Source organism: Fringilla coelebs, assembly GCF_963513975.1.
Source record: "Fringilla coelebs genome assembly, chromosome: 1".
NCBI lineage: Eukaryota > Metazoa > Chordata > Aves > Passeriformes > Fringillidae > Fringilla > Fringilla coelebs.
The window spans coordinates 108,852,141-108,876,179 of record NC_140028.1 but is presented as its reverse complement, the minus strand read 5'-3'; the positions used below and the strand labels follow the sequence as shown (position 1 = coordinate 108,876,179).

The following is a 24,039-nucleotide window of genomic DNA, read 5'->3' as shown; positions in this document are numbered from 1 at the left end:
CAGCACAGTTCAGATGGCAAATCTGTAGCAGAATTGTTTATATTGTCCGCATATCCTGCCAGGATGAAATCAAAGTTCATGAGCAAATTCCCTATAGTGAAACAATGTATGTACCTGTATGCATTGCAATAAATTATTTTATTTTATTACTTTTTCACGGTTAAGAAGGCTTCAGATGATCTTGATCAGTGAAAGATCTAGTTCAAGGCTTGGAACAGACTAAATACACACTTGAATATGGCTGACTTCGAAAAGTGATGCACCTGAAAGATTCCCTATAGTAAAATTACTTCAAACTTGTTGTGACTAGTTTATATCACTAAATTTGATGCACTCCAATGCATCATATTAGGACCTGTGACTTTGTATGAACAAGCTTAACAAAGTTGTAGTTATAGAAAATATAAAAAATACCTAGTGAAATAATTTTGGCTTTTCTTCATCAATTCAGAAGCCAAACCCTTGTGCTTAATTGAGTTTCCTTTTACTGCTGAGCCAAGGATACAGGAAGATTTGCAGTTAATTAAATCTTCTGGCATGGTACATGGGTCCCACAGAGGAGCATTTCAGATGAGAGGAGGTGCAGCCAGAAAGTGGTATAAGTGTGGCTTTCAAGCCAGCAGGACTCCCAGCAATGCTTATGCTGTCCTGGGAATTGAAGGGACTTGAAAATAGCTGAAAGTCAAGTTCTCTTTTACCTCACCTGCACCAGTGCAAAGCAGACCTGATACAGGCAAAGACTTGCCCTTTTGAGAGTAACAGATTAAGATAATTATTTGTAATTTGAACATCACTAAAAATGTACAAAGATTTGAGAGTGCCAACTTGGCTTATGCAAAGCAGCTGGGCCACTTGAAAACCTGGCATATATGGTCTTCTACTGACTCTGCTGGGAAGGCAACTTGACTCAAGCTCTGAAAGCCTTGTTTCTACAACTACATATGTGATTTGATATATCTATTTTCAGTAAAGCAAGTGTGAGTTCTACTGAAATCAGCAGGACTCAAAGCTTTTTAAAATGGGCCAAATTTAAACTGACTTCTTTGTTCCTTGGTAAAAACTAAAATATCTGATCTGTTCATGTGGAACCAAAGGCAGGTCCTTTCCCCCTCCGTAGCAGTCAGGCTGATAAACAATTATAACAGTATTTTATCTTGTTGTGCCTTGAAATGTGACCTTCCTAGAACTAAACAGATGTGCAATTGTAGGCTGAGTTCATTAGTAAGATGGAATAAAACTGCTCAGCATATTGGGTGTTACGTATGTATATCCTAGCAAACAGAATTCTGCATTAAAATCAGTTGAGTTACATATCTGTTTCTGGGGAACAGGCTGTTTGTTTGCTTTTTTTCAATTTTTAACTTGTGCAAATTGTTACACCAGATGGCCTGTTGAGCCAACAATAGATCATCATGTCTCACCACAATGGGATCCCTTTCTGGCTAACTTGAGTCAAAGCAGTTCGGTATCAGTCCTCACCAAGCACATTCCCAACTACTTCACCTTAATTATTTCTCTCCATCTGGTCCATGGTAGTATAAACAATTTCCTGCCTCTTTGCATAGCATCAGTAATGCACATAAATAAGCAATCTAATGCTGAATTCTTTTGAATACATTAAATCCCATTTGTGATGTTAGCAGATCCCACACTTCCACGGGTAACTGAATACTAATTATGATAAAGAGTTGAACAATTAACTTCTTCTGTTTTTAAATTTCACTCTCTGATTTTTAATCCCACAGAGGTCTCAGTCTGCATTCTCTCTGGCTAGTGAAGATACAGCCAGTAAAGGACAAGACCCTGCATCATCTGTGGCCGAGGCTCTTGGGAGGCATCAAAAGGGACAGTCCAGGAAGCAGAAGGAACGCAAGCGCTCTGCTTTACCCAGCTGGAAGAGTGTAGACAGGCTAAATGAAACAAGTAAATATTTCTAGTACGAATAAGATTCTTTTTTTGGTTCTCACTCACGTGTGGAATAAATACAACTTAAAGCAAGGACCTTCTCTAGGGCACTTCTGCTGACCTTTGTGCTTTCAGAGGTCGCATGTAAAATGTATATTTGATGTTGCTGTGTCACAATTTCATTTGCTTATCTTAACTTTCTTTTTAAAAAATTATTCGAAATTTGGGTCTTTGTGGAGTTGATTTTGGACTGCTACAAAATTTAGACAACTAGTTTTGATACATTTTAGGGCTAATAAGACACAAGAGCTCAAGGGCCCTTCTTTGTCATTGTTCTCCAGTTGAAGGAGTTTGCAGCCCATTGTATCCCCTCCATGACACAGGGTAACTATTCACAAGGTTATGTGGCGAGCCAGTCATTAAAATAATTCACATTTAGAATTCCTCCTTACAACTTTATTTTCAACCCTGATGAGTTCACAAATGCAGTGTTCTGTGCAGCCCTACTCACCTGAGCTTCCAGACTAATCTGAGGAAGCTGTATGTGTAGGAACTGCACTGACCAGCAGCTTCCCTGGATCTGACCGCTGTCATCATGCATTAGGCATGGATGTAAGTACGGATGATGGATAGTGAGCAGCTTTCCAAGTCAGCTCCATTCCTGCCTGAATCAGCACCCTGGGGTAGAATGCAATTCCCTGCTTACTTCTAGATGACATAAAGACAGGTTGTAACTGTAGAAGATATCAATGTATATAAGTATCTGAAAAGAGGGTGTCAGAGGATGGATCCAGGCTCTTCTCAGTGGTGCCAAGCAATAGGACTAGAGAAAACAGGCAGAAACTGATGCACAGAAAGTTCCACCTGGATATGAGAAAGAACTTCTTCACTATGCAGGTGACCAAGCGCTGGAACAGGTTGCCCAGAGATGCTGTGGAGTCCCCTTCACTGAAGATATTCAAGAACCTGGATGCAATCCTGTGCCATGTGCAGGTTGGTTGGACCAGCTGACCCACTGTGGTCCCTTCCAACCTAACCCTTTCTGTGCTTCTGCAGTTGTGGCTCCTGCTCTTGGGGTGTTCCCATTTCCATTGCCTCTCTTGTTCTGGCTGAAGCATTTGTGAGGCCACAAGAGTGTAGCACCAGGCAACTCCCTCACCATAGTGTTGGTTAGTTTTTACCCCTACAGTTGCACAAAGGGAGGAGAACTGAACTCATTGCAGCAGCATTCCCTGGCTCCAAGTGTTGTCATCCCGTGGCAGAATCTGGCTGTTCTTGCTTCCTCTCTTGTAGCAGCTGTAGATAGAACCCATCTGACCCCTTTAGCACACTGTTTCATGAAGCTGCACAAGTAGAAAACTTCTTTTGTGGGGTGAGTTCACTGGTGCTGTAGCTCCCACAGCTGCCTCACTAGGCACGGGCAAGCACCGGCAGTTACAGTGTGTGTTTGGGTTTGGTGGCAGCCAGGGACCAGAGCTGCCATGTGTTCAATTTGTTTATCTGTAATGCCAGTTGAAAACTGGGGAGACTGAAATTTAGACAGTTTCAGTACTTCTCCTCCCCCATGAAAGGCATTAATATTAAAGTAGCACTAAAATCTAACTTAACCAAGTATGCCTTACTCTGTGAATTTCTTAACCAACCCACTGTCAGAAGTGTTTTTCTCGTGGGCATTTTAGTGTTAGGCCTATTTTCAGTAAAGCAGTTAATTCGCTCCTTAAATTTAAGCACCCACTTGAATCCCATTGCATTCAACTGTTGAGAAATTTAGTATTTAACAATTGCTTAACCACAGCAGAACAAAATTGACCCATTTTCTTTTTGGGTGCTCTACGGAGAGGATTTGTTCTGCTTCTTTCATCTAAAAACCACATTTGCGATGAAATTGTGGTGCCTATTGAGCTAATAGTAAATAGCTGACTGTGCTAATATCTGTAAATATTGTCTCACCTATGCAGTAATAAGCAGCTTTGTATTATGATACAGAAAACAAGAGAAATCTCAACAAAGAGCTTGGTGTGGTAAAATCAATGGGCTTTTTAGGCATGTAGCCAAAAAGTAGTTCACAATTCATTTTGGTTACAATTCATGTTGGTTTAAATGGTGACTCGAGAGCCTTCATCAATAGTCTTACAATGAAACTTCTTAAATCTTTTTTTCCTTTTCACATGAATGAATTATCACTTATGCCCAAAGAATTGTGTGAAAAAAACATTCTTTCAAGTAAGTGACTTCATTTTGGAAAATCAGGAAGGGAGCACTTGACGTAGTAGAATAAAAGTGGGATAAAGCTGAGTCAGCTTTCTGAATATAGAGGTCTCAGTTGCTTTCTACCCTGTTTGTCCTCTAATCTACTAGTATCCTGTCCTTTCTTCAGCTAATTGAGGTTGGTAGACTGATTCTCACGTGGTGTTGTTAAATAGAATAAGGGGGTATGGTTTGGGGGAGAAAAAGAGTTTGTGGCTCCCCATTACATTTGTGTAATGTGGTGCAGCTGAATCCAGTTCGTGTTGGAGATTTATATCCTGCAGAGATGGTGGCTTTGTTTGAAGGAACAATGTTTTAAGGAAAGTTCTTTCTCTCAGGAGAACCCTATACTTAGGTTAGTATAGTTAAGAAAAGTAAACAGGCAAAAGTTTCTTGTGCTTGATAGCTTGTTTGGGTTTTTTTTCAGGGATTACTATAACAAAGTTTTAGTTCTCCTTACACTCCTGATTTCAGTTATATCCTTGCTTGTTCACTGCTACAAGAGAACTACTATTATTTCCTTTTAACTTCTATGATTTCCTTTTAAACAGGAGTAAGAATTGTATTTTCTCAAGTTCTCTGAATTGACTTAAATCTTAGGAAGTGAAAACAAGCCAAAAGGATTCAAATGAGTAAGAAATGCAAAAGTTGTCATAAAACTCTCATAGCTCTTAAGTTTAATTACCGCTTAATTTTTTTTTTTTTTTTTTTGGTGGGGGTACTTTGGTGGTGATAGTCCACCTCAGACTTTGTTTTTTTAAACTAAACACAGCTTACTGCATACTAATGTTCTTTATGAACAGTTCCAGGGAAAAAGTAATCTTCTTTTCATCCTAGTATTTGTAACCATCTAATGCAAAATGCGTAATTATATTCTACAACAGACCCAGATATTACTGTGTCCATTTGAAAACAGTGATGTTCTGCTTACATTATGAGAAAACTAATAGTTTATATTAAGTATTTCTAGAGGTTTCTGAAAATAACAAATTTGAATCCATGGGAGGAATCCTTAAGTCTGATTAGTTCATTAAGTAGGCTGGATTAGTGTGTAAATCCTTGGCATTATATATTTTTCAAATGCTGCAGAAGACAGTCATCACACATCCATGTTTCCCAGGAGAGGAATTTTCAATTTTGATTGGAAATTGAATTTAAATTTAGAAGAAAATCAATTCTTGGAGTTATGAGAGTTACAGAGCACTTTCTGGGCATATCTGTGGCTTTTTTTGGTTTTTATGTTGGAGTTGTAAGACATACTCTCAAAATGTGGAAGGGTACAAGAGCAGCAGTGCTTGTGTCAGACAGAATCAGCTCATTTGGTTTTTAGTCTGGGGTACGAGAACAGCAGCCATAAGCAAGAGTCTAGGAGAGATTAGGACAAAGCAGGTATTTTTCATACTGCCTCTGAGCAAGCTCTGAACCTCTAGAACTGTCAATTTAATTACTATCTCAGCTATTTCTGTATTCAGTAAATTTTAGTAGATTCCTCCGCCTGTTCATAGCCATCTCTGTTTTATCACAGATAATTTCAAGCATCCAGAACAACCTCAGACAAGATGCTCCATAGGTCTGGTACCCATTGCATCACACTACTTTCTTTCATTTGTTTAAAACCTTGATTTCTCTAGCTTCACTTCATGCCCTCTAGTAGTTAGGTTGGAAGAGATTCCCCCATCTCTTTTAGCATGTATTCTCTCAGTCTTCTGTCCTCCAGATGGCAAAGCTCTGGCTTACTTAATCATTCCTTGAATGGACACCATTTTAGAACATGGTACAACCTCTGCTGCTCTTCTCTGATTCTTTTTCCATCTTTCCTTTTCCCCCAATCTGGGGGACCAGGATTGCGCACCAGAATGAAAGACGTTTGCAAAACTCAGGATTTATGCATGCCTGTGTGCTTATGTTCCATCAGTCTTTCCTAACCATTCTTTTAGAAAAAAACTTTGGCCCAAGTACTCTCCCATTTTAGTCATGACCATGAGTTAAAGTCGTGGCTTCTAAATAGTGTAGGGTAGCTTGGCTCTCAACGTGGGAGAGTTCACGTGGCAGCAGCACTTGCATTTGTTAGTTGGTTTTGTTGGCACTTTCAGTCTGTGGCAAGTAAAGCAGCCATTCACGGTGTGATCACAGCTGTTCTCGTTTCCTTTCCGTAGGTCCGCCTTCTGTTTTCCAAAGCACCGATGGAAACTGGGTGGCTTTGCAGAATGTCACCCTGCCTCGTCCTCGAATGCTCGCCAAACCAAAGAGTCAGGTGTTCAAAGCCTTGGAGAACGAGTCCAGCATTGTGTCTGCCTACGACGAGATGGGCTCGGACAGCGAGGATGACTATGACTGGAACGTGGCCTTGAACAAGCTGCGGCGGAGACCTCGGCAGCTGCCAGACGACTTCTACTACTCCAATTCCCAGTATGGCACCGAGTGGGTTTATGGCAATGATCAGTACCAGGCAGTGACCTCCCCCTCCTCTGGGTTATACACCAACACTGAGACGCTGTTCTCCGATTCGGAAACATCTTCAATAAACTCTTCCCAGGAAGCTAAAGGACCTAGCAAGCTTCTCTGGTTGCAAAGCAGAACTCAAAGTGATATGCCCAGGATGGAAAAGAAGCACTTCCATGGAGAACTAGATGTAAATTTCAATCCACAGGCAACTAGCTTGGAGTATTCAGACAGCAGTGAGACTGAAGGAGTCCATTATGATTTAGAAAAGAGATCAAGAAGGTGGAAGAAGAACAAAGCCATCTCTGAAGACTTAGGTGAAGAAAAGAATCAGGCAAAAGCCAACAAGATGAATTTAAGTCAGGTAATTGTGTTTGAGCTTACCAAATGCATTCTCAAAAAGAGCTGGGCAAAACTAATTAAGCCGTGCTGGCAATATCATGTGAATCATGAGTGGGAGGTGGAGTGTTCTTGCAAGCTTTATCTTCCTTATGTCTCCTAAGTAAGAAGAAGAAAAAGCAGGGTGTTAGACAGGCTTTACCTTTTTCTCAAATAGACCACTTTCATCCAATCAAAGACATTGTTAATGTTGTAAAATACAGCGCTCTTAAGGAAAAAACCCTCAGGATTTGTCAACAGCTGAGAAATGGTAATTAATCACTTGTTTTGTTGTGCTGGGGTTTTTTTTAAACTTCTTTTTTCTTGTTATAAGAAATAACTCATATGCCTAGGAATCTGCTCTGCAGTGTCTACAAATAATCTGGTAAGGAATAAAGCTAATGAGCAGGAGAAATTCAAAAAGGGCTTTTTGTGAAATCCAGTCCAAGTGATGTCTGTTTTTAATTGGTCATCTTAAGATGACTTCTGATGTGTTAGGGTGAGTGTTTGCAAACTACTTCCATTTAAATAATTTGTCAGTTCATTAAGAAAACAAACAAAACCCAAAGAAACAAGCAAAAACCCCACACTGCACTATCTCAAACTCCGAAAAATTGCTCATACAGCTTGAAGACAGCAAACATTTATTTTCAATTACAGGTGATAACCAGAATGCCAAATCGTCTCTATTTGGAGTTTGTCCAGACCTGGGACTGGTATTAAGGGATCCATTTGTTCCCCAGAATTTTGTTGGCAGTGCAAGCATGCAAGCTCAGAACATTGACCCCTTGTCAAGTTTTATTTCCCACATCCTACCCCTCTTAAATCCTGAAGCTGCATCATTGCTGCAGCAGAGTAATAATAAGCCTGAAGCAAGGAGCTGAGGGCTGGCTTCTCCCTGTGCCTCTGATTACAAGCAGCCTGATTCAATCTTAAAGCTATCTGGCCAAATTTAGGATGCTTGGAACAGTTTTTTTTTCCTTCTGCTACTAGCCTGTATTTCCTATAGAAAACCATCAGTACAGCTGCTTGTAAGTCAGTGTTAGGATTCTAGGATTTCAGCAGGGCTTTAATGCTGGATGTCATTAATTCTGGAGCCATTCCATCTGTTTTTAGGACAAGAGTGTGGGTGTTCAGGGTGTTCTGTACTGATTCATTTATACTCGTGTCCTCATATATTTAAAATCAACAGTTCTCAAAGGGAAGTATGATGTAACATAATGTGATCTGATGACACATCACTGGCCATTATTGACTTCTTAGAACATCAAGCAGAATTACAAGGCTTCCCAGGGACTGCACAAAGATTATATCCTGTACACAGACTTCTGCATTTAGCTTTATGGCTTTGCTTTTTTTCTTTCATGACTTCTGTGTGTCTGTATTCATATTGTGACTTCCTAGGTGCAATATGCAGGGCATGGAAGATCAGAGCTCACAGAGAAAGTCCTGGAGATATTAAAGAATCATAGACTCATTTAGATTGGAAACACTTTTAAGATCATCAAGTCCAGCTGTTAACCCTGCATTGCCAGGTTGACCACTAAACATTGTCCCTAAGTTCCATGACTACATGTCTTATAAATACCTCCAGGGATGGTGAATCAGCCATTTCCCTAGGCAGCCTGTTCCAGTGCTGGATAATCTTTTCTGCAAAGAAATTTTTCATAATATCCAATCTAACCCCCACCCTGCTCGTCCAGGTGAGCTCAGAAAGGCAAGGTGCTTCCCAAAATCTGTGTTGGCATCCTTTAGCATCTTGGTGTGTGCTTCAAAGTGCAAGCTGGTGTGGGAAATTATATTCTTCTTTCCCAAGTCTTTTGTGAGTTGCTTTGTCTCCTGTAAGCTCTCTGATGTGCTGAAAGTGCAAGATTCAGGATTCTAACCCACTCTCCCCTTCATTTTACCTTTGAGGCTAAAAGGGGCTGTTCCTGCCCCGCTGCCTCCTCAGCCTCAGTGGGGCAAGCAGAGGCACAGTGCCTCCAGATCATGCCACTGTTTTCAAAGTAATCCAATTCTTACTAGGAAGTTTATGTTTAGTTGGGTTTGCATGTGTTTAGTTTGTGTTTGAACACACTCACACACACACAGAGGTGGCTGATTTGACAGCTGGTGCTCACATTTGTAGAACTTTTGCTCCAGCCTCTGGTGAACAGGCACTGTTGGCACCACGAATGGACCGCCTACCACAATTCAAAGTAAGAATGTTGCATGGTTGAACAATTCTAGGAAGCAAGTAAAATTGGCATGTGTGTAAGGAACCTGATTTAATGGATGCAAATGAATTAGCCAGACATCATTTACAGTGCTCAGGTAAATGAGATTAAAGGGATGTCAGGGTTTCATATATTCCCCAGAATTATGTATTGATCTTGGTAAAATGATTGATTTGAGGCTGCACCAGGGAGAGCCCTACATATAAACAGTTCTGCAAAATTATAATGTAGGTGTGTGAAGAACTGCAGTCAGCATAGACTTAAGAAAAATTGACTGCAGGGTCTTAAACCAGGCATAGCTTTTCACATGATGAGATTATGCAGAATTTGCAGAGACCATACCAACTCTTCTAAACTCTTGTAGACCAAGATATTAGACAGTGAATAACTGATTATATGTCAATTGCAGTAAAGAAACACTTTTTCAGTACTTCACTTATTTTACTGCATTGTAATAATTTGTTAACCATTATGTTTTCATCAGCATCATAGACCAGGATTTCAGTTTATCGGTCTAAAAGTTGGGGTTTCATTTTTAATATTCAAATAGTGAAGGTAGCTTTCTTGTTTTTTACCCTCCAGGTTTCTCAGTGAGATGAAAACAAGCCCTTTTTCTTCTTTGCTCTGAGTCTAGAGAGTTGTAAGCAGTTATGTTTCGGAAAAACTGCAGTCAGTTCATAACTCATAACTGAATTTCAATTTAAAATCAGGTATTTTTTAATCAGGATCCAATTCCTAGAGTGGGATAATGCTGTGGCATTTTTAAAAAAATATATTTTAGGCACAGCAGTAGAATAAAGACTTTGTGACTGAGAGAGAAATTTTTGTTTAAAGTCTTCAGTGACTTAGAAGGGGAAACCTGAGAACCAAGAGGTGCTGTATCTGTGGATGTTTTGCTTAATGATAAGTAAAAGAACAAGCTCCTTTACTGAGCTGTCTGTAGATATGCCATAAACACAGTCAGGAAGCATGAAATGAAAACTGTCCTGGTAAAACCAAAGTCCTGCTATAAATAATATCTGATTGCTTATGTACCACAAAAGACATATTTCTGTGGGAACTGAACTGGAAAGTGCAACCTTGCTTTTAATGATTAATTTTCAAATGGTAACTTTTTACAAAAAATGGACACTTAAGCCATCAATCATTATCTGCTTTTATTAGTAGTAATTGTAATAATAGTTGATGCTATTAGTAATAATAATATTGATATTAATAATCAATCAATAATATCAATAATAATATTGACTCTCATTATCTTTTTGAGAGAAGGATTTGAGTGTTGCTTAATGTAGCTGAAGTTCTTATGTTTCTGATGCAAAGTGGAGGAGCTTAATTGCTTCGAGTGAAAGAAATGCCCTCATTATGAGTTTGCTTCTTTGATCAGGAGACCCCACCTGTTAATTACAGCCCTGCTGGCCTGCAGCCAGGTAAGGGGTGAGCACTGTCAGGCTGCCTGTTCCCACGGGATGGCGCTTGGGATGTATTCTTTGAAAACAGCTCCCTGGAATCACTCTGGCTCTTGATGAGAACTGCCTGCAAACCTCGCAATTTGTGTATACTCCTAAAAATTTTACTTTCCAATCTTTGGTTTCCTATATGAAGGAAGCTTTCTCACAGGAATTTATAGTTTAACATAGATTTTGTTCTGGAGCATCTTTTTTTGTATTTCATTTCAATTCACTCTGATTACATTGAGTTATCAGCAGTTTGTGTGCAAAGATTTGGACACTGTTTTTGAGTGAAGGTGTATTTGTTGCTTTCATTGTCTCCTAAAAGACTTATGCTTGTATAGAAACACTTGATTTTCTTTTAGTGATACTGGGTTCATGGCTGTGTCAGTCTGTCAGGCCCTCACAGAAACTCAATTTTCAGATAAAATGGTAGCCCTTTATTCCTGTGTGCAGTTATTAGCATTATGTATTGCTGATAGATGCAGATGGGAATTCACACAATGATTTGTGTAATGGCACAAAAAGTCATTAAACTTTCCAGAAAGAGTGAAAACATGAACAGTAAAGAATAACAAAATTTAATGCAGCATCTATTCAATAATAATAACAATAGTACCTTTCAACTTATTGATTTTTTTTTTCATGGCTGCTAATGCATATTTTAACTTGTCAGTCCGTGAAAGAAGTATAACCTCCTCACAAATAGTTTGCTGCCACTGTCTGAAAAGCCCAACACACGAGTCAAGCAGCCTTCTATTAACAGAAACCACAAAGTGCAGCAGTGTAAGGTACCATTATCTCTGCATGTGCACAGGAATTAGCAGCTCTAGCCAATATAGATAATCTACTCACTCATTTAAAGGAGGCTGGAAAGCTAAAAAAGGGGTTACAGGCATATCTGAGCCCAGCTGTAATACAGTCAATACTCTCAAGAAACAATATGTATTCAAAACACAGATTTAGCTAATGCAGAATGAGACCCTGGAGTAGCCAGGGCATCTCATGATTTTCATCTGCGCTGGCAGACCTAGCAAAAAGATCTTTAAGTTGCTGCCATGTGTGATTCTATGAGGCCTGGTATTTTTTTGGGGATTGAGATAAGTTGTCATATTGCTGTTGTCAATACAGATTCTTTAGATTAACAAGTGGTGCTTCCCATGGGTGTATCTGTGCTTTGCTCCTCCAATAAAGATGCTAAGCAGTTAAAGCTGAGCAGATCTATTTGAGAAGCCCCCAGAGGACTGATGCATGTCCTGCTGCACAGTGAAGTCTGTCAGTACAGCAGTGAGGAGAAAGTGTGGGAAAATCCACCCCTCTGGACTGCTGGCCTCCCTCACTGCTCCACTAGATTTTATATACATATCTGTAAGCTCATTTAAACAAGGATACCAAATTCTTGTCTTTACGAGCTTGATGTGCTCAAATGTCTGCATAGAATGAGATTTTCTTCTTTCCCTTGCAGACTTGATCTCAAGGCAAACCGTGTTCAATCTTCATCAACACTGCTAGAGTAAGCCCACACCCCTAGTGCAGAGCTGTAATCCTAAACCAGGTTTTGGTAGATGAGAGCAGTACCAGTTTTTGGAGGTACCAATTAAATAAATGGAGGTAATTCAAGTAAAGAGGGGTTCCACTAATTAGCTTGGACTAGATACCTAGCTGTAAATAGCTCAGGTTTAATGAGCTGTATCTGCATTAAACTGTAGTCTCATAAAATAGAAGTGTACAGTTAAGCTGGGCTTTCTATCCTGTATATCACATAAATTATGATTGTTTCTTTCCTGGGTACAAATTGATGGACTGATAGTAGTTTAGTCTCTTGTGAGCATTGGTCATTGGCAGATTGTTAGTTGGGGTGTAATGCTGATATTTGTAATGTGGAGTGATGTGCAAGAAATGTCTGAAGAAATCTTCTCTTGCAATTTGAGGAAACATTATTATGATAGAGATTTTTAATTTAAGAGGTGAAATACACCAGTCTTTTGTGTGTGTATATAAGAGAATGTCATCTTATAAAACTGAAGTGAAACCACACTGGTTTGAAATCTTGGTTTTGATCATTGAACAGCTTTTTAGCAGAAAAAGCTTTTTATTTTGCAGAAGCTCATTGTTAGGGAAGAATTTCCGCATAAACCCATGGTTCACCTTCTATTGTTGCTCTCAATTTTTTGTTGTTCCTTCAAATCCTGATTTTCTAAAAGGGCCTTCTGCATCCTGAAGGTGAGCTATAAAGAAATAATTTAGTTGTGTAATTCCAAATAACTGCTGACAAAAATTGTCCAGAACACTGTGAAAGTGCTGAACACTCCAGTATAGTTTACTGTATGAAAGATGAGAACTGACATTATGAACACAATGTGTCAATCCATGAAAAGCAGTTTGGTGGATAGTGTTTGTGAGGGAGTGGGCAGAGTTAACATTTCCTGTGAAAACTGGAGTAATTGGTTCATCCCTGAACAGTGCTGCTCCTGTTTATCTATTTCCAAATGAATGGAAGACAAAATACAGATTTTAGTCTCTCCAGCAGTCTCTGGTCTTGTCACAGTATGAGAACCTAAGGCAGATAGGAATAATTTCCTCTCTGAGAATTGCCCCAAATCATCCTCCTAGGCCTGCTGAGATGTGCCTACCACTCTGGTCCCAGGCTGAATTCTTCACAGCCACCTTCTGGGTGGTTTTGCACAATTATGTTCCATTTCAAAATATCTGTCACTTTTAAACCTACCTAATACCATCTTATTTCATGGACTTGGCTGAAGCACCAAACAAGCTAATGATTCAGAACTTTCTCTCAGCAGTGAGCAGGGAGAGAACATTTCCAGAAGGCAGCAAATGCTATAGGTGGAACAGGTTGCTCTGGGAAGTGCAGCTATGAGATATTCTCAGAATTTGTCAGCAAGGGCTGACAAAACTATCCTGCTTTCCACCTTATTAAATGCTGGGCAAAGATTTTGCTTTTCTTGTCTTCAGCTTCCAAAGGGACTTATGGCTGAGTCTTTAGCACCCACTGTATTTAACTGACCCTTTAAGTGTTTCCCAGCTTTAAGGATCCAAGACTCAGAACAGAAGGTGCTCCTGAAGACTGAACTTGTTCCACAGAGGCTGGCATATGGGAAAAAAAAAATCATCTCTGTAGAGGATCTACCTATGCAAATAATCTGACAGTTTAAGCCACATCATATAACAAAAGAGGAGTTTTGCAAAACTTGTTTCCAGCAGTCTTTGAGAATAACATGGATAATGCTCAAGAGCAAGCAGTCAGGGAATGCAAGCACAGCTTTCAACTGAAAGCTGAACACAACTGCCAGGTTGCAGGTTATTTCATTCTCACACATCACTTTTGTCAGCACTGTGCCTGTGAGGGATGTATTATTAGTTGCATACAGATACATAGTGATTTTCATAGTTCCTTTTTAGATAACATGAAAGTAAGAAGGAATGATGAATATAATCCAGCAAGTGTTGGTTTACTGGCATTCCTTTTTTATCAGAACACTTAGTGTGCTTTCTTTCTAGCTTCCCTGCAGAGTGATCATACCTCTATTTTCTAGAAAGCTAGAAAAATATAACTAGAACTAAAATATAGCGAGAACCTCTTCTTTCTATGCCTACACAGGAATTTATATGTTTTTTTCTAATGTCTTTGTAGGATTTTGATGATTTATCAGAAACAGATATAAGCAATGAGGATCAGCACCATGATGTCAAGCCTGAACTTATGGAGGATGAGCTTAAATCCAGGTTATTTCAGCTTGCTGCTAAAATGAGTGACAAGGAAACATCATCTGGTGAAGAACAAGAGTCAGAACCTGGAATAGATCTGGAAAACCAGAAGGAGAGTTTGTCCTCAGAGGAAAATGGAAGAAGTATCCAGGAAGAGTTAAAGAAGGTAAGTGGTAGTTAGAAAGGAGTAGGAATAGTACTCTAAGAGTTAGAATGCCAAAAGAGAAAATTCTGGCTAGAAGACTGAACACAGTTGCTTAAAAAAACCTGAAGTCCTTTATACTGGTCTGAGCCGGAACCTCCTGTGCAGATAAAAGTTAAGATGTGTTTTCCTCTCTGTGAGGAACAGAAAGCCTACAGCATCATTTCCAAGCAGGGAACTTAGCCTGTGCAACAAAACTGTTTACCGGGTGATATTAATGGAATTATGTCAATTTATACTGACTGAAAATCGACTTACACTTTTTGATTTTAAAAACATACCCAGGTTTTCTTTTTTTGGCCTTGCTAACCAGTTTAAGTGTTTTTTTCCATCCTTTTAGTTGCTCCTCTCTTTGTAGAATTATCTAGTTCATGCTGATGGCATAGATTCTTCTTTTGCATCTCTATAAAACTATTTAGTATTTCTTTAAAGCTTTCCAACCTGTTACTCTGTCAGCTAATAGGCTTCTGAGAGTAGTAACATTTTCTATTGAAACTGAAATTTGGTGTCAGTTCTGATAGTGCCTGAGACCCTTCATTTGTGCCATTTCACCCTTACAATGAGAACCAGATTTCAGTGTCACTCAGGATTTACCACCTCCTCTCTGTACTTTCTACCTCTGAATTTCTCTTCAGATCATGTGGTTTGCTTGAATTTAGTGCTAGAGGAGCCCAGTGCTGCCTCTTGCCAGTCAAGCACTGTTGCAATGGAACACGAAAGAACACAGGCACACACCGCTGCTCTCGAGGTGAAGAGAAAAGGGAAGTTTATTTTCTGACTCCAACATTTATAGATTTCCAAAAGTGACAGTTGGATTGGAGGGTGACAGTGCCACCTCTCCAATGACACTGGACAAACCAACAGTCCATCAAAGTTCTCCTCCTCCATAAAAGAATGCAAAACAATGTGCTATTTACAGAAAGTGTGTGAGAAACTTCTCTAAAAGAATGTCAACATCAGAAGGCTTAGAAAATCTTAAAAAAATTAAGGTGACAAACACTCTTATTCCTTAGATCCACTTAGGCTTATTCTAGTTTGCTGCATATCTTGACTTGCCTTTTGGGGTACTGTGTGCACAGCAGCTCAGCTTTGACAAGGAATGTGGACAACTCTCTAAAGGAAATCTATTTGTCATTATTTGAAAGTTGTTTTGTTCAAATTATATAAAGAACTAATACACTGGCAGGTGAAAACAGGATCAAGTAATCCAGGCAGGCAATAGAGGTGCTGTCCAAGAATGCAGGAACGGTGTCACAAAAGCCAATGCTCATCTGGAGCTGAATGTATCCAGAGACACAAAGGGGGAAAAAGCCTTCTACAGGTCCATCAGCAGCAAAAGGCAGATGAGGAAAAGCTGGGCTCACTACTGCAGTGATCTGGTGACACAGAACATAGAAAAGGCTATTACACAACATTGTTTTCACCTCAGTTTTCTGGGTGAGATTTTCCCTCAAGAATCCCAGGCCCCTGAGACCTATGGGAAAACCTGGAGCAGTGAAGGCTTATCCTTGATAGAGGAGGATCAGGTTAGCAAACATTTCAAAAACTGGGATCTGCACATGTGCATGGTGTGTGATGGGGATGCACTTCCAAGACCTGAGGGAACTGGCCCATGTAATTGTGAAGTTCATCTTTGAAAGATCACGGCAATCTGAGACATTCAGAGCTATGAATATTGTTTATTTTGGCTTTAACAAGACTTTAAGCAGTCAAATGCAAAGGGAAATGCAAGTCCTGCACGTGGGAATTGATTAGCTTATGCGCCCCTGTTCAGTGAAATTGGTGAGACCATTTCTGGAGTGCTGTGTCCTGTTTTGTGCTCCCCAGTACAAGGTACACATGGACACACTGAAATGAGTCCTGTGAAGGGCCCCAGAGATGGTTAAAAAACTGGGGCGTCTGTCATATGAGGAGAGGCTGAGAGAGCTGCCATTGTCTATCCAAGAAAAGAAGGTGTGGGAGAATTTCTTCAATGTGTTTAAATATATGATAGGGGAGAGTTTGTTGTGGGAAATAAAGTGGAAATGAAACTCTTTCCTCTGACAGAAATGGAAGCAGTGGGCACAAACTGAAATACAAAATTCCCATCCAAATGAAAAGCTTTTTCACTGTGTTGCTGTTTAAATACTGGAATAGGTTTCCCAGAAAGATTGTAAAGTCTGTGTCATTGGATATAAGCAAAATCTGACTGGCCAATGGACATGCCCTGGGCATGTGCTTTGAGCAGAAGAGTTGGACTAGGTGATGGCCTTACATTCCAAATGTAAGGAGCATGTGACTCTTTGATTCTGAGTTATTTAGCCATGGGCTACACAGGAGTATAAATACCTTTGTTATCATGTGTGCAAATACCTCCATGATGTACACACAACCTTTCCAAAGAAATCACATAAAGGATTTATTGTCAGAGCTTGTTAGCAGCATTTAATTTATTTTTATTTGTTTTCCCAAGACAAAACAGCAATATCACATTATTCAACAGCATATATGGGCTAGCTGGGGTTATAACATTATGCAAATGAAATCCAGAATTAAAGGCTGTAAAAAGGACTTTCTGAAATGCTCCTGTATAGAGAACTGAGCAGAGAAAATGATGGATTTATGTTTTTGGTGTACTTACTCATCTGCATGCATCTACAAAGTAATATTGGTGGGTTTTTTCTCTCCTAATTTTGCTATTTCTTTCAAATTTGTATGTCAGTTACTTAAAATACAGCAAAGATTAATATCTTTTTCCTCAATAAAATTTTCTTAAGTTTTAAGAAAGAAGGGCTTACCCTGTTCAGCAAAAAAAGGAGTGCTTGTAGCTCCTAATCCTTTATTTGTTTTGGATAAAAAAGTTCTCTTCATTAATGGTCGTAGTATATACTCTTTTTGTCTTTAATAAAGAAACCAGAATACTCCAGTACTCTTCATGGTCTGGAATTCAGTGGAATTGGCAGGGAAACCTTCTCCAGGTGTAGAGAAACAAGCACACTGCTTTCATTCTTATTCTTGACAAGCCTTTCATTTGTCCTTAAAGGTACTTTTAAATTTTCTGACATGCGCCTTCTCTCTGGAAAGTTGGCTGGCCAACATCTTACCAGGAAATACTGAAGATGACAGTGTATGATACCAGCTGGGGCTGTGGCACTCTAAAATACAGACATACCTGAACTCATAAAAGATGTAATAACTTTAGGATGAGTAGATGTCATGTGAAAAACAAGCATAGAAAACCTATTTTCAGGCAACCAGTGATTTTAGATGCTTTCCAAGCCAGAAGTCCCAATATGCCATGTCTTTAAAAAGCCTGGTTGTTGGAGAATGCACACTTGTAGGGATTTACAGATCTTTCAGTCTAGCACTCACCACTACTGGTCAGAGACAGCCTCCTGAGCTGGGCATCAGGTTTCAAATTAAATATACAGAAGCATTAGTTCTGCATTGTAGGAGTGACAGTGGGTAGGACGGTTGGGACAGACCGACGGATGGAGGCAAGAGACCTGTGAAGCCAGGTCTTGAACTTGCAGTTTATTGCAGAGGGCCTGGGTGCAGGGGCCCTGCTTTGAGCTGCCAGCTGCAGCTCGGAGCACGCCCGAGAGGGGAGCCCCAAAGAGGAGCAAGAGAGAGAGCAAAGAGTAAGAGCAAAAGGAAAAGAGGATGGAAGAAGAGTAAAAGAGGATGAAGTTCCTGTTACAATACAGTAAATTTTCTCCTGTGCTGAATATTCTAATTCTCACTAACCAATCTAGTACAAGATACAAATCCTATAACATTTACATACAGCCTATAAGAATCATTACATTACTACACTGTGTTACATTTTAAACCTAAAAACTACTCTTTGGACCATTTCTGCCAAGCTAGTAGGGTCTGCTCTGACCTGTCTGCAAGCAGAGGGTATTGTCTAATCAAAAGGGGATTACCTTCAGCAGCCATACTACTGTTTTCCAGTTGTTCAGTAGCTAAGGCTTGGTATCTCAAAGCTTGCTTTCATTTCAATCTCGCTTATAGTTTCCATATTCTCAAAATCTTTTGCCAGGCAATCATATTTTTAAGGCTTTCCTGTTTCATCTTCCCCAATACTGCACTATTAAAATGAGAGCTGGAGTGCCTAGATTCTGCCTTTTGTTCCTGAACATAAAAATGTTCAGGATACTATACTTTAGCCATCTTGCTTTTATTTTAGCCATGCTGCTTGTCTTTCTTGGTCTTTAATCTTCTGTTCTCATAAGCTTATTCTGGAGCACTTCAGCGACTTAAAATTGCTGGGAACTTTTAGTTCTTGTACACCTGACCATAGGATAAGACTTAAAAACATGTATTGGTTTTGAATCACTGGAAATTAAGTACCTGGTGCTTATCTGACCTTCACCTGTCTGCACCTTTAAAAACCAGGACTGCTATTTTAATAGAAAGTGGGAATCTCATGTAATCACACATTGAGTGGATGCTTTTAAAAGGGTATTTAGTATATTATGATCTGAAGCAGTAGTAAAAGTGGTATCCTTCATGGAGAGTTGGCTGAAGTTGTTTGGCATTTATGGATTCTCAGTTCTCTTCAGATTGAGGGTTTGAATTGTGTGTCTGCCTTTAAGATGCAAATTTGAATATCATGACCTTTGAGTTAATTATTTAGTTCATCTGAGATACCTGAGGATTTAGGTTGGTATTAACTAACACAAGTTAATTTTGGGACTTAGACTTAAATCTTCTTAGATTTTTAGCACCATCATTTTCATTATCCCTCAGTTTGTGATTGCCTAAAATGGTCTTGTGGAGATTCACAGCTCTCATTTTAAAACAAACATAATCCTGCAGCAGACTTGTTTTTATGAAAAATATTTTGTGCTTCTTAAGCTACAGAAGTAATTAATGGTCTTTCTGGGGTATTCATAGCCCTGAAAAGTCCATTTGTCTTAGTTGTGCAGTGAAAGGCCATGGTTTTCACCAAAAGCCATGTTTAGGGTAGAGTTGGCCTTCAGCCCCTCTAAACTTCAGGTGTGAACAAACCAAAATTCAAATTTTGCAACTATTGTCTTAGTGAAACATCTTGTACTAGCACAACGATTTGTACAATTCTTTCTGTCTTGCTCTTTTTAAAATTTTTTTTTCGATTGATTGGTTAGTTTTTCTTTATTCCCCGAAACCCTAAATGAATGCCTAAAGGAAAAAAAAGCAAAGTGTAAATTCCCTTTGAAGTATCTTAATGGCACTGATCCTGAGAGTGGCAAGCATGATAAATGGGATGTATTTAGTTTGCAGTCTCCTCCAGCCATTCTCCTTCTCTTTTAATGCTTTCATGAAGATAAATTGACTGGGTCTTTATTTCATGGTATATGCCAGAATTACATTCTAGAAGGCTATTTTGGCAGGCTGCAATTTGAATGCAATCTATCCTTGTGACCACTTTATCAGAAGCTATAGAGATTATGTTAAAAACAGATTAGCCCCTGCCATTTTTTCAAATTGCCCACATAGCATGAAAATTGAAATAGTTGTTAAAAGCTTACTTGTTTTTTTTCTTTTTTTCCCCTTCTACTTAGTACTACAACTTTCTTAAGATATACCAATGAGCAAGCGAGTCAAACTTCCATAGTAATGTGGAGTTTCTCTCCTCTTTGCATTAGCTTGATGCAATGTGCTGTGTGCTTAAGGAATTTCTTTAAATCCCTTTATGCATTTACTTCTGCTCAGAGAATCTTACAACCAAGGCTTAATAACTTTGTTTAAATCCTGCTGTTGTCTGTTGCCATTACTACGTGACACAATAGCTCTTCTTTCTGAATGACAGCCTCTAAGTGAGTTTGTTAAGTAGCACAGCGGGATCCTGTTTCCTAAGTGAAACCTCCCAAGTCTCTTGACAGTATGAATAACAGCATAAATCATCTTTTCATTAAATATTTATGCTTCCATCCTCTGGAAACATTTTATTCTTCTTAGGTTTTAAAAAGCTCTATTTTGGGGAAAGCATGAACTATGAATAACATTTTTATGTTGGTTTTTGCCAGAGGCCTATTTCCTTTGTTTCAAGAAAACATCTTGCTTTTTTCACCAGGTACATTAACACTGTTCAACTACTGGCATAATGAGATTGAGACTTATTAGAAAATCTGCCTGGCCTCTGTTTTTAGCAAGAAGAATAGCCTGTAGCTGTGCATGTGGGTGCATGTTCCTGCAGAAGAGAGAGCCAGCTCCCTGGTGTTTATGCTGGTGGCTGTGCTCAGGGCTGGCCTTGGAGGGGGTGGCCAGGGCTCAGTACGGGAGGTCAGGCAAACGTGGGGCTCACTGGGCACATTCATTGGAGAGACCTCTGCTCACAGCCTTGATGGAGCTGGAGAACGTCATTGGACACGCACATGCCGTGAATCCTTCCTGTATACCTGTTGAAGCTCATGGCAGGGATGTCTGGGATGCTGACACAGCTGTGCTGGAATGCCAAGAGTGAGCCTGGTGGCTGGAGCCAAGAGTCTCCTGGGCTTCTTTAGGCATTTGTGCTGGTGCAGGCACTGTCCTCGCAGAAGATGGTGTCATAGTTTTTGTGATCATTGTCTTGCAACTGCCTGAATTTCTGGATACTTTGGCTGGTTTGTTGGTTCAGGAAGGGATTTATAGGAAACTACCATCCAGCTTCATGTGCCTAAGAGCTTTACAAGTCTCTGAGTAAAAGTTTCTAAAGGAGAACCACGTGGACCACTTTGGCCAGAAAACACAACAGCATAATACAGTAGGTTACTACATTGCTGCTATTATGGTAGTGCTGAACAGTGCAGTACAATGATATCTTCCTGGGTTAAGAGCTTGGAAGGTATTTATGTGTCTATTGTTGCACATTTTTGTGTGCAAGATGCTCAGATTAATTCTTGTGTTTTCATGGATCATTGCTTTTAAGATTATCTTAGTTATCAGGGCAGTCTCCCAAAGTCCAGGATTGAAAACTGAATGTGGGCAGCATTGTAAAAAGTGATCTTTAAGGTTTATGAACTGCAGATCATCTCTGCACAGGATTTTGAATGACAGCAGAGAAAAAAATTTTGGTTAGGGAAGGTGAAAAGCAGTATGAGACAATAACCTTCACATTGGGCTAATGGATCCAAAGTTTTAAGTTCTCAGTTTAACTAAGCAGTCAAGTATATGTTCATCTTCAAATTGAGGTTTAAGTGGTTTGCTAGACAAAATTCCCATTCAAGGTGTTTATCCTTTTTATTTGCTATTATTAATCAGTCTTTAGTATGAAATATCAAGCTGATCCTAATTTTATTTTGTCAAAATCTGAGTCTTCCATTTCAAGCATCAATACCATGAACACTTATTTTTTAAAGTTTTGAAAGTGAGCAGTGTTGTTTGTGTACCTCCAATTCTGACACTTTCTGGGCTCAGTGCAGTTGTGTAAATATAGATGTAGATAAGACATCTGAGATATCTTAGAGTGTCCTGCAGGGTGTTAAGCTGCTAGTCCAGAAGAAATGTGAATCTCCCAGGTCCATGTCATATCAGACAGTGTTGTTTCAAAATCCTCACACACTTCAAGCTGTTTTAAATTGCACTTTGTCTACCTGTGTTTAAGCAACTGAAGAAAAGCCCTGTTGGATCTACTGGCAGGGCAGAAGAGGTGACATTTCAGCTGCCTTCACATGGGGAATGCAGTATCTTTGTAAATGGCTTTTTTCTCATAGTCCCAGTTTTGACATCTGTGTGCATGCACACCCAAGCCAGCTCTTGCAGTGTGCGTGCAAGGGGAATCTCCTTCAGTTCTCTTCTTGCCAAAGATTTATTTACTTAGGGAGAAATTGTCCAAGCCATTCTACAGATGCAATTGCAGAAAATCAGTGAACATTAGTGGAAGCTGCTGGAACAAAATGGTGGGAATATTATTTTTTACTACTATTTTGTCTTCTTTTGTAAGGTGCCCCAAGACTTGGAAGTGAAAACTGAGCTCTTTCAGATCTAGCTGGAAGAGTTTCAAGGAAATGCTGCTCCTCAGCTGGAAGATACTTCTGTCACAGCACAGCCAGTAGGGCAGCTGTGGTTTTGTAATTATTTCAAGGCAAAACCAGTCAGTTCAGTTTAAACAGGCCTAAGGAAATTAGGGAGATAACTATAAGCCTACTGGCTGGTTACTGGAGACTTGTACTATGAAGGATTTTACTTGTTTGTTTTGGGAGAGTGAGGCCAGGAGACGGACAGCAGCAAAGAGTAGGAAGCGATTTGGCACAAGGCATCTTGCTGAACTTAGCGCAGGTGTTTCCCACATGGGCACCTGACTGTGGCTTAAGTGAGGTACGGACTCTTTGGTAACTTTGGTCCAAAGTGCTACCATGTACACTCCAAAAGTGAAGATAGCTGGCTTTTCTTCTTCTTCTTCTTAACACTGCTGCAAAAGTGGTTTTCCATTCCTAGTGACACTTCTTGTGATGGTAGAAATAGTATTTTCCCTCTGATTCATTTTATAAACAATTGTGTGTGATTTGCAATTTCTGTCTCAATGAAGTCTGTTAATCTAAATTTCACAAATAAGATTAAATTAGGCATTGCTTTATTTTAAATATTTTAGTAATAAATGTAAAATTGAAATTTTATGCTATTTTAATCTTGGTAATTTCTTTATCCTTGCTGTTTATCCTAAACTTCCCTGTAAGTCTGAACCTATATAGTTGTTAACCTCTATAGCTGTTATTATAACTTTTCTGCCTTTTTATTTAACTGCTTTCCCACTATCTAGGAAAAACAAAAGGCTTTTGATCTTCATTTAAAGCTGCAGTTTTTATCCACTGTATTGCAGCAGGTGAGAAAGCTTTGTTTTGTTTGTGTCTTCTTACATCTCTTATGCAGTAAGAGATGCATTAACGTGATATTGAGGGTTTCCACATTTGCCAATCAACATTCTTAAACTCAAAATGTTTTCCTGGAAATATCAGGCCTGAAAAATCATACCTTTTGGCCACAATCAATAATCATTGCAGAAAATTATTTTATAATCACAGTTAACATGTGGAGCACACTGGCTCCTTTTTTTGGCCTTGTGATGAAAATTTGGTTTTGTCAGTAAAGAAGAACAGAAGACAAAGATAAGGTGTATGAACTTGCTATTCTCATGTACTCACCTATATTAAGAAATTTGGAAGGAAGTTTTACTGACCATAGTGGTCTTCAAAAATCTTTCTAAGCTCTCAATTTAAAAAAATAATCAAAACCCTTAATTCATTGTAGTTTGTACAGTAAGTAGATATTTTCTCACTTTGCTGCTAGTGACTGTTGTTTATCATTCTTCTAGGCAGAAAGAGGCTTTTATATTCTGTGCTATTTAAATCTCAGCTTATGAGGATCACATATTAAAAAATATTTTCGTTATATTCCCCAAGCAAATACATGCTTATCTTATATTTTAAAATACCTGCTATTTTTAGTATGTCATACATCATTCTCTCAGTTATAAAATAAGAATCACTTTTTTGGTGTTGGAAGTTGATGCTTAATTTAGCAAGACACT

The 24,039-nt window shown here is 39.2% G+C and overlaps 1 protein-coding gene across 1 annotated transcript in view; it reads left to right on the top strand.

The window, feature by feature from the left end:
• Nucleotides 1–24,039, top strand: part of MYRIP (myosin VIIA and Rab interacting protein) — a 191,834-nt gene that overhangs the window by 155,498 nt on the left and 12,297 nt on the right. The window contains 7 exon segments of the mRNA XM_084206520.1: nt 1,746–1,923; nt 2,803–2,898; nt 6,309–6,958; nt 10,576–10,599; nt 10,601–10,618; nt 14,292–14,531; nt 23,272–23,334. Coding sequence (XP_084062646.1) covers nt 1,746–1,923; nt 2,803–2,898; nt 6,309–6,958; nt 10,576–10,599; nt 10,601–10,618; nt 14,292–14,531; nt 23,272–23,334 — 1,269 coding nt within the window.